Raw genomic sequence first — 11,826 nt, 5'->3', positions numbered from 1 at the left:
AAATGCAAAATTTTCCTCCCCCGCCAAACACTAATAGCTATATTGAGATTTACCTGCTTCATTTTTTACTCTAAAAAGGCCACAAAGCCAAAGTTTACATGACGAATCTAGGTAAAAATGAGCAGATGTTTACCTGGGCAATTGAAGTTATTGATATTCTAGAGCCCCATCTTCATTGAAACTTTCTGGGTGGCCAAGACATCCTAGATGACCTCCAAAGCGGTGAGGCAGGAGAGGTGGAGATGGGGTCGCAACTAGTGGGAGCCAATTGTTTTGTCTGTCTTGGCATGCTGACTCACATGGACTTACCTCCAAGGTCAACGATGATCGCTTAATAACCAGGTTTTGATAGTGTGATGCCCAAGCCCATAGTCTAAGTGGATAAGTTATAGACCAAAAGGAGAGGGAGGATCTAGAGTCAAAGGAGCCTCCAAAATAAGGCCAAAGTCAGGTAACATGGTATTAAAAGCAAGGGAAAAAACAGAAGGGGGTCAGTGAAGGAGGAGATAAAACCATCCAAGGAGAGGATGAGAAAGACCATCCAAGAGAGAGGGAAAGTGAGGCAGTGGACAAGGGCAAAGTGGGAAAAAAGGGGAGCTTAGAAGGGAGGGGATGAGAAAGACCATCCAAGGAGAGAGGGAAAGTGAGGCAGTGGACAAGGGCAAAGTGGGAAAAAAGGGGAGCTTAGAAGGGAGGGGATGAGAAAGACCATCCAAGGAGAGAGGGAAAGTGAGGCAGTGGACAAGGGCAAAGTGGAAAAAAAAAGGAGCTTAGAAGGGAGGGGATGAGAAAGACCATCCAAGGAGAGAGGGAAAGTGAGGCAGTAGACAAGGGCAAAGTGAAAAAACAAAAAGGTCACAAGAGAAAGTCAATGAAAAAATAAGGGTTAACAAGAGGGCAAAAGAGACCTTGCCGACAAAAATATGGTTAGAAGAATGGGGAGGGGGAGATGTAGGGTTGGGGAGAGGAGAGGCCAACATTGGAGGTTTTGATGGATGAAGGTTGGTTTAAGAGGGGTGGGCGGAATGATGGTGATTTATAGTTGGGGCGGGGACAAATGATGTTTAAGTTTGGATTATTGGCACCATGTGAAAGATCTGTAGAAACAAGTCCACCAATGCCTGAAATTCAAGTAGCCATACCGCTCGCACAACCAGTCACTGTCTTTGGTAGACAACAATGAAGTTGCTCTGAGAAGGAGATTGTGAATACATACTTCCTTCTTTGATGGCACGATCATCAATTTCACCTCCTCAGTGTCTCTGTAGAATAACTAAAAAGACGGCGACTTGAAGAACCTGCATTGCGGAGCACCAAATCACAATGAAAGTAATAGTCAAGCCATAAACAAACTCGATTCAACTTGGCCGGGTTACAATCAAACCATAAACACACAATTGAAATAAAAGATTTAATCTCATCCATTCACTTGAATGAAAAAGTCGTTCGTTTAATAATCTATAGTTTTAACATAATAAAAAAATGTCTCAAAATAAATATTATCCAAAACTTGAACAAAAATATTAGAGAAGAGAACTATGACGTCCGTCATAACACTACACCAAGCATACCGCATCGTAAACAAAACATTCGTCCAAGGGTAAAACATCCATGCAACCTTTAAGAACCCTAAACAGACACCTAAGAAAACTCAAGTTGACATATTGTAGCCTCCTATTGGAGGATTCATAAGAACAGGTTTGGCATGTCGATGGAAGACACAAACTCGAAAGTCAAGTATCGTCACGGATCATGCTGGCAACTCTTTAAGATCGTGATTATTGACATATTGTTGGAGTGGACAAATTGATGCAGATATTTTAAAGAGGAAAATAATACTTTGATAAACGTTGTTAACTTTGGCAAAATAATTTTAAAATAAATTTGGACAAAGTATCATTTTTCTTGCCGTCATCTCTCTCTTCTTTTTCTTAGGAAAATGATTGCATGATGGCGAATCAAGTCGGAAAAATGCTGCTAGACAATCTCTTTTCTTCCACTTTTTTCACCTTTTTCTCTTTCTAGTTATGTTCTTATTTTAATGGTTATAAACTACGTCAATTTACCTGTAGCTATCTTTTGCACCATGTCCCTTTAACAAGCAAAACACAAAAATAAAAAGCACCAATTCCGCACAAATTGAAGGGATTGATGATTTGGGTGATATTGAAGGGAGCCCTTTAATGATGCAAGAGGTCGGCATCTGGCGGTTTCTGACGGCGAAGATCCTTCAAGAAGCCTTGCTGTCAAGTGTCAACCGAATCGAACGATAAGATCAATTGATCTTTTCGATGACCAACATGGCCCTTCAAGTTTGTGGCAAAGCTAAAACCCCTCCGACGTGACACCCACATCGGAAAAGGGCGATCTTTAGCAGGAGTCCCTTTTCTAGGGCACCCCATTCCTGCTGATGGGCTAATGCTGAAGCACAAGGCACGGTAACAAACACCACTTTGGTTTTGTTGAAGGATTGTGGTCCCTCTTTGGTGATCACAGTGCGATCGTTTTCTGCAGTTTTGGTTGGTTTTCTATCGAGCTTCCGTTGTTTTTTATGTCGTTTTTTCAGTTACCAAATTTGAGTTTCATGTTCTATGATGAAGATCTCCATGGAAAGTGGCAGTTTTTCTAGTGGCTTTTGTTATTTTTTCTCTTTTGAATCGTGATGATTGCCTTTGTTTCTTGGTGGGTGTGAAGGTCTGAGAAAATTATTATTTTTCTTGTCATTATATAGACGATATTGGTTTGCTTAACTGTATCTTCTGCATATTTATTTGGATCATATGTTAAATATGCAGTTGAGACTTGCTTATCTTTTTCTTTGAATTCATTAGCATGGTGTGGTTGAGTTTATGTTTCTCGTCTGTTCAGTTTATTGTTGATTAATTTTCAAGTTTGATTCTACTTACTGTTTTTAATTAAATCCATGTATGTGGGACTGAATGATGTTTTTGTCGATATGGCCTTAATTTTACTCCCTTCTTTGTTAGAATTGAAAGTTTCTCTGTTCTATCTACTAAGAAGAAAGATTTGGACTGTTTGTCCTCTTCAATTGCTATTATGAATGTCGATTATGGACATGTAACTGTTTCTCTTAAGGCTTCTCACTCTTTTGAAAGTGGGTCATCTTGAATCCAACCACATCTTGGCCTGGTTTCTTAATTTCTTCCCACTGGAATTTGACTGGTATTTAAGAGATGTACTACGAACTGTTTTTGCTGGTGCCAGCATTGGAGTGAGCCCAACAGGAGGAAAAGTTGTACACTATGGTATTGGGAACTTCACATTTGGTTGTGGTCTTGTAGACAAATTCCTAGATGAATGTGGAGATAATTATATGTGACCCTGTGTTTGATCTCTTGCTGTCAAAATATAAAAGCATTACTCTTTCTCTCCAAAAAAAAAGCATAAGTTTGTTGATCTTTCAAGAGGATTCATGTCTAGACTGTTCAGTACTTTTAAAAGCATAAGCCTTTAGAATGCTTGAGTTTTGTCCATCCTGTTACAGAAGCTTGTCATTGCTTGCATCCTTGTCTTGAATGATCTCCATGCTAGAGATTCTATTCATCGTAATACATGTTGGTACCATGTCTGCAATTGATCCTATTACTTGCTAGCTATCAGTTTTGTCTCAATTTTTAGGATTCCCATGCTTATAAAGAGGTTTATGGTTGACAGATGGGTCCAAAAATTTAACTTGAATATATTGCACATTCAGATTTATTTTTTCCAATTAATGATGAATGTTGCTATGGCAATAGGAATGAATTACATTTGATTGTCTGCATTTGCTTTGTTTAGCGGTAAAAGCTTGATGCAAAACTGTATAAAAACTAGTAAACTCATAAAGATGCATGGTTTGTTGCAATAATTTATTGTTTAAACAGCAGAGATGGTTTTCTTCACTAGGAATTTAGACCATGTTATTTCAGTGGAAACCAAACTGGGAAGTGGAATCAAGAAATGATCTTTTAAAATCTTTAAGAAGTCAGAAGTGGGAAGAAAAATATGAAACAAATCGAAATAAAAATGAAAACTGTGTTAGAAGTGAAACAAAGTCAAATAAAAAGTGAATGTATTATGTTTTCTTTAACTAATAAAAACACGCGATCCATGTGTGATAGAAATATGAAAAATCAGTGGCAACCAATAGAGTATAAGGATTCACATTCTATGTGATCATTCACATAACAATTATTACAAACTCTAACTAGAATGGAGATAATAAAATAAAATACTCTTATTGATGACAATAAATAGATATAGCATTTTTTGGAAAGAAAAAGATAAATAGGGGACATTTTCGAAAATTACAATTGTCATGTCTGGGATCTTGATTCTTGGGGAATCGTGCTTCCCATATTTGGAAATCATGCCTCTGTTTTCGTGGGAATCACATTTCTGATGAATAAATTTTGCTTCTCTAGATGCTTCTGAAGTGCGGCACTTGCCACTTTTGAAGTATGCTTTACACTCTATGATGGTGCTTCCAGTAACATCAGTTGAAATTCTATGTTTTTACGATTTATAACACAGTCTCTCTTATTTTGTGGCATAAGTCGATCTACATGTTGACCTTTAGGTTCATGGGGAAAATGAAACGTGCCTGTGTCCATTTCTGAGAGCGGTCTATCTAAGATGGAAGATTGAAAAACTAAGTGTAGTTTTTCATGGAAATTGCATCGGAAAAAGTGAATCTACAACAATGTGACTGACAGCCTTCATAGGTTCTAAATTCCCATCACACAAATGTTGGCTACTGAATAAAGGTTCAATGCTGTTGAGGCATTTGGTCATGTCAAATGACATTACTGGATCATGGTTCAATGCTGTTGAGGCATTTGATCATGACAAATGACAAATTAAAAAAAAGAAAAGAAACAAGTACTGACTATTGACAAAATAGTTGATCAAAATTATAAATGAAGCTACAGACATGCCATTGACCATGCCTAGGATAGGTTAAATTATGCCCATAAGGTATCATGACATCTCAACATGGTAGATTATGGCAAAGTGAAACGTCCATATGACATACTGTGATTCTGCTATCAATAACTGGTTTATGCTTTGATTTGATTTAGGCAACAGCACAGCCTCTCACCATCTTTTATGTCAGCTGTTTGAACTCATATACACCTGTCACCATCTTTTATGTCAGCTGTTTGAACTCATATACACCTGTCCTTTCTAGTCATCACCCATCCGTATGAAAAGTCCTAACTGTCTAACCATCTAACTAATACCTGTCTTGACTGCATTGTGAATTGAATAATGACTTATCCCCAGTGCTTGCTTTCCAAGCCATCGTAAATTATGGAGCATTATGCAAGTTTTATGAAAAGTTTGAAATAATGACGGATATTCTCTTTTATATTGAACAAAATTTTGACCTGGCAGATGCTTCTTGAGGTGTTTGTACGATTCAAAATAATAGATAGATTTTTCTCAAAAACAAAATGGATAAGTGTGCTTCCTAAGTAGGGCTGGTAAACGAGCTGAGTGTAGCCTAGCCTGTTCAGGCTCGACTCATTTACCATTTAAGTCAGCTCAAGCTCGGCTTGTGTTTGTAACTAGATGAGCCAAGCTCAATCTGGAGCTGAGCTCGAGTCAGTTGAGCCGAGCCACGAGCTGGCTTATTTAAAAAAAAATTCTAACAAATTTAGTATTACCAACTATGGGATTTGAGCCTCAAACATCTCTCCTACATGCCATTTACTTTAACCAACTGTACAAAACCACTTTTTATGCTAAATATTGCACTTAATTTCCTTATGTTATATTCTTGCGAGTTTACACAAGCCGAACCGAGCCAAGCATCTCTTGTTTGTGCTTGGCTTGTTTTTTGTTAACGAGCTGCTTGTGGCTCAGTTCGTCTGCTACACGAATTGAACATGAACGAGTTTATGGCGAGCCAAACCAAGCCAAACCACGAGCTACTCGGCTCATTTCCCAGCCCAATTCATGTGGCATTAAAGTAACTGCAAAACCTTCTTCTGTAGTAACCATTTGTGAAATGTAATAAATTGGAAATTGGTCATCTTTCTAGCAGATTCCTTGTTATAGAACAGGTATTGCTCTTTGTCACATGGATATGACTACAGAGTTACCAACCTCTTAGATATGGGGAAAGCGTGCTTCTCAGAAACTTGCTTTGGAAGTGTAATACTCCTCTCTTTCAAAATTTGATGGAAGCCTCAATGCTTTCATGCTTCTCCTATGCTTGCCGCCTATGTCACATAGGTGCAGGTGTGGGTGCGGCGATGCAGCACTTTAAAAAAACTTGTGGGAGGGTATATATATCAATATTTTAATATATATATATATATATATATATATATATATATATATATATATATATATATATAACTCAAGGTACAAGGTGCTCGAGGTACCCCTTGGGGGGGCTCAAGGTACCCCTTGGGAGGGGGGTCAAGGTACCCCATTCTCGAGGCAAGGTTGCTAGACTAGGAAGCGAAAGCGGGAAACGATACGGAAAGTGATGTATTTTAAAATGTATAGGAAGCGGGAAGCAAGAAATAAAAAAAGCAATGTAAGAATTGAATGGGAATTGAAATGGAATGCAAATAAAAACTAAAATAAAAGTGATTATTCTTAAATTTCATGATTTTTTAGTGTAAGAATTAAATTTTTAACAAAATCTAAAAATGCTGACTGCTAATTTAGAGAAAGCATATGGAAGTGAATGAGAAGCGTGAGAGGAAACACATAAAAAACATGAAAACTAGAGTGAGAGAACATATAAGAAGAATAGATGAAGTGTGTGGAAAGCATAGGAGAAGCGTGCGAGATTCAAGATTCTCATCAAGTTTCGAAAGCTAGGAGTATCCGGCTTCCGAAGCGAGTTTTCGGGAAGTGGGCTTCCCACTTATCTAAGAAGCTTCTGGTAACTCTATCTCGAGGTACTCTCAAGCTCCTCTCTTTTTTAATTGATAAAAATAGTCTCGGTCAAAGTTGACCGAGTCCATTTTGGACAAAAATAATCATGGGTGCGGGTTGACTACACCGGGTGCCGCACCCGCACCTGCAACTGCACCTGCGTCGCGTCGACGCGGATGCGGCAGCCTCTATGGCGAGTCCCTGTGACATAGCTTGCCACACTTTTGGTCCATGCTTCCTATATTACCTCTTGTGCTTCTTTTATGTTTTCTATGTGCTTTCTATCATGCTTCCCGCTACTTCATGTGATTTCTCTAAAGTGGTAACCATCTTTTTTAGATTTTGACAAAAATTTAATTCTAACTAGAAAATCATCAAATTTAAGAATAGTCATTTTATTTTAGTTTTTATTCACTTATAATTTGATTTACATTTTGCTTCCATTCGATTTACTCATTGCTTCTTTTTGTATTCTCATTTTGCCTTCAAATCGGTTCTTTGCTTCTTTACTTCCTATAAATTTTAAAATGCTGCGCTTCTCGCTTCCTCTTTCCGTATTGTTTTCCGCTTCCACTTCCTAGTTTTGCTACAAAGATTCATAGGCATTGTACTTGATAAGTATCTTATAGTATTTCAGAATTTATCCATTACTAATTAATTTGGTTTAATTTATCTGTAAATGCATATGTAGATCAATTGTTTACTTTTTGTTATGAAATGTTAAGTGTGTATCCAGAGATGACATGTATGACCTCCCAAAACATATGACAATATTGGCCTTCAGGAAGAAATTCCAATACTCAAAAATTAAGCTGTGTAAATTCAAGTGGAAGGTTGTGTCATATGAGACAATAAGGCTAAGGCTGGGTGCGTCAATCGTCTGTCTAAAATTTTTGGTCTTTTGTGGAACTTTTGAGAGAACATGTTTTGTAAGGATTGACTTAACTTTGCCATGTTAATATCTTTTGGTTTCTCCAGTTAGCTTTTACTGTCTTCCATTTCTTTGTAAACCTTGCTATATGTTGATGTTGATAAATTGTATTTTAATTTACTTTTATCAGCTTATGGTGCTTTTAGTATGGAATATGACGAAACTTTACATGACCTATGTCTTGATTTTAGCAACATCCTACAAATCACCTTGATATTTCCAATTGTCTTTATAATGTAGCTTCCAGAGATGATAATCATATCTTTAATATCATGACTTTGTTAATAAAGCAGACGTGTGACTGCGATAGCATCTCCTATGCATATAAACTGGCTACTTGCAGGTGCTTTATTTTCACTCAACGTTTCCAGTTTTTCATGACTGTTTTTTGTGTCAAATATTTATTCTTTTGAGAATTTCCATATTGCTCTAGAACTTAGATGAGTGAAAGTATTCTGGGGAAAATTTATAGAAACTTAACTGGAGGTTCATCTTGTTTGTGTTCACACAGCTGATAAGATATTACTGGAGCCTGGTATCTGAAGTTGAGAATGAGAAGTCCCTGACATAATATTTTAGGTTATCAGCCAGAGAGAGGAGGAGGCTGCTGTACTATTTATTTGCTCAAACTAAATTGAGGATGCCTTGCATGATGGTTAGCAACTCCATTGCAATGGGGAGTATTTTGCAATTGACGCCCATGTCACATCTTTGTGAAAACATATAAGTTTATGGTTGTGTGCCTTTGACTTAGATCTTAGTTTTGTAATTCATATGGACACTATTTCAAACAATGGCATGGAAAATCCTTTGCTTTCAGGGTTAACAAACCCCTCCCATCAACCTAGAGAAAAAAACAATGCTAGAAAAGGAAGATATCACCGATGTAGAAGTGCCCCAACAGCTGATCCTCTTACAGCACAGAGCAATGCTGGTGATCCATTTCAACTTTCTGGACAAGGTTTTCAAAAGTTTCATCCTACTTTCAGGCAGGCAATTATGTTTTTGATCATCTACTTAGGGGTGGGCACTTTCTGTTTTTTCTCTATTCAGCATCAAATCAATGGGAAGAAAACAGATGCGATTGTTGATGCTGTATACTTCTGTATCGTGACCATGACAACTGTTGGATATGGAGATCTTGTTCCAGCTAGTGTGACTGCTAAACTCCTTGCTTGTGCTTTTGTCTTTGCTGGTATAGCTCTAGTTGGCCTAATCCTTAGCAGTGCTGCTGATTATCTTGTGGAAAAACAGGAGTTATACTTTGTGAAAGCATTACATATTTGCCAAAAGGTTGGTGCGACTGATATTATAAAAGAACTTGAGAGCAACAGAGTGCAATACAAGCTGGTAATAATTGCAGGGGTTGTCTTTTTCCTGATAGTTGTGGGAACCGTGTTTTTGAGTGAAGTTGAGAACTTGAATATTGTTGATGCTTTCTATTGTGTGTGCTCCACTATCACAACTTTAGGTTATGGAGACAAGAGCTTTTCAACTGAAGGTGGACGCATTTTTGCAATCTTTTGGATTCTGACCAGTACCATCTGTGTGGCTCTCTTATTTCTTTACCTTGCTGAATGGAACACTGAGCACAGGCAGCACTCACTAGCCAAATGGGTTATGACAAGGAAGCTGACTTTCCTTGATCTTGAAGCAGCAGATCTTGATGATGATGGAGTTGTAAGGTAATATTTCATGCATCTAAAAGATTATAAAATGTTGCTTTTGGTGTTTTTATTGGATTGGTATCTAGAAGTTGGATATTGAAAGCATTAACTTGATCATAGAGAATTTCACGCCTGTCTATTTTAGATGATTCTGGACACCTAACAATAATAATGCTAAGATATATTGGGTGTATTGATTGGCATACTAACAGGGGCACATAACAAATGCTGAGTTGCGGACTTGATGGCATAAATGTTGGGGTACAGAATCTTCATCATGCATTATGATGCATATATAGATGAAAGTTCTTGCTTTAAAGAAGATAATGCAGTACGATACAATGATTAGGCCTCCTTGTTTTGAAAAGATAAATTTATGGGAAAGTTAGGAACATGCAGAATATAGAGGACATAAGAGGACTGGATAATTCCACTTCTAGCTACTTAAAAATGACCATCATTAGAAGAGTAAGTACTATCAAGGTTCATGGTGTTCACACTGGCAATGTTGTTTGGATGTTGCAAACTAACATTATAGGGGTTTGACTAGATGCAAAATTGTAAAATATCTCATTTTACATGGTCTGAGTGTGAAGCATGCATAAGGGAGGATGCTTGAGTGTGTTGCTCGATTGAAAGTTGCAGGGGAAGTATCTCATTTTGCATGTCATGGACGTGAAAGGCATGAGATGGCATAAAGGATGAATCCAGTGATCATTTAGCCCATTCACTAACTTCTCAACTCTTCTTTTCAAGAGGTCAACATTTTGGTCCCTTAAGATGAAGCCCGTTCACCGACTTCCATCTCTTCTTTTCAAGAGTGAACACTTCGCTCAAGATGAGTCCTCTTAAATGCTTTCACATGATGATAACCCATAAAGTTTGATTAATTTAAGATGAATCAAAGCAGTTCTCTTATATGCTTTCTCTTTTCATAATGGGCATGCTCGAGTGTTTCATGTTTATCTTAACGTATCAAACATGTGTCATATAAGTACACCTGTCTTACCACGTGTCATATATGTTTGGATCTATGTCACCTGGGTGCGGGTACGGGTAGGGTACGACACGGAAATTCCAAAAAATGTGGGTACGGGGACATGGCTAAATATATACTGAAAAAAATATATATTATATATTGAAAATATAATATATAATATAATATAATATAGGACACGGCAAATGCCGTGTCCAGGTACCAGTACCCGTGTCGACACGGGTACAGCACCCTAAGTGCTGTGTCGCGGTAACATAGGTTTGGATTGAGTTAAGCTTTCTTGTTGCCTCTGTTTTTCATGCTTTATTATCAAGTAAATGACATTCTTGTGTATTTTTCCTGCTTACGGTTTATGAAATTTCTTTGTTAACAGTCCAGCAGAATTTGTCATATACAAGCTGAAAGAGATGGGGAAGATCAGCAGTGAAGACGTTTCACTTGTACTGGAGGAGTTTGGGGATCTTGATGTTGATCGGTCAGGGGCATTGTCTTTATCTGATTTAGCACTTGCACGGCCAACACAATGAAGTACTCGTCTCCTTTTCTGCTAACGTTGGGGAGTTCAGAGCCTGAAAGTCTTATGTTAATTCCATCTTCATGGGAATAAATTTGAAGCATGTATTATCCAATTACATCTCTTTTAAATCAGCTAAAAACACTTTTGGTTATTTATTTGAAAATTTACTCAGAGTTGCTTTTTAAACTTTACCTGTTCAACAGTATTTCTTCCGGTTTTTCATGAATGTGTGCTTGCAGGATGTTCGTTAAACAAGTATATATTATACTCATATTGATTGTTGTACTTATAGTTTGCTATCACACAGTACATCCCTGCCTTGAATTTCTATAGTGGGGATTTGCCTTTGGCTAGCACTCTATATGCATCATGAGAATGTTGATTTGGGTAAACTTAAACCCTTTCACTAAGCCCCATAATATAGCCTATACCATCATGCCTACTTTGAGTTTTTGCCCAAGTCACTAGAAAATAGTGGCCAGAGAGAGGGGGAAGAGGTGGAGCTAGTGGATTTGGCTAATGTTCAAGTTGGAAAAGAGTATGAGATCGTGATGACCACCTACTCTGGTAAGAAAGATGCATGTTCATTCACATATGTGCACTGTGTTTGTGTGTGTGCAGGCGTGTCAAAAAACACACAAACTCTCTCTCTCTCTCTCTCTCTCTAATATATATATATATATATATATATGTGTGTGTGTGTGTGTGTGTGTGTGTGTGTGTGTGTGTGTGTGGAAATTTATTTGCTACAGTGGTTTGTGCGTACAATCTAGTTGGGATCTGATGATGCAATTCATTTTGATTCAATATTGCATTG

The 11,826-nt window shown here is 37.6% G+C and overlaps 1 protein-coding gene across 2 annotated transcripts; it reads left to right on the top strand.

The window, feature by feature from the left end:
* The first annotated feature begins 2,139 nt into the window (after nt 1-2,139).
* Nucleotides 2,140-11,231, top strand: LOC149848208 (two pore potassium channel a-like). Of its 2 annotated transcripts, none has more exons than XM_089983463.1 (3): nt 2,140-2,519; nt 8,340-9,513; nt 10,866-11,231. In XM_089983463.1, exons 2-3 carry the CDS (start codon nt 8,603-8,605, stop codon nt 11,017-11,019), a joined length of 1,065 nt encoding a protein of 354 aa, XP_089839589.1. In that variant the 5' UTR covers nt 2,140-2,519; nt 8,340-8,602; the 3' UTR covers nt 11,020-11,231. The 2 variants fall into 2 exon arrangements, with proteins under 2 accessions (XP_089839589.1, XP_089839539.1); XM_089983413.1 differs by having other exon boundaries at nt 2,191-2,438.
* Nucleotides 11,232-11,826: the final 595 nt, after the last annotated feature.

The sequence above is a fragment of the Nuphar pumila genome, chromosome 1 (genome assembly GCF_984573655.1).
Source record: "Nuphar pumila chromosome 1, dmNupPumi1.hap1.1, whole genome shotgun sequence".
Lineage (NCBI taxonomy): Eukaryota > Viridiplantae > Streptophyta > Magnoliopsida > Nymphaeales > Nymphaeaceae > Nuphar > Nuphar pumila.
The sequence above is the reverse complement of the archived record's forward strand: the minus strand, read 5'-3'. Positions and strand labels throughout refer to the sequence as shown.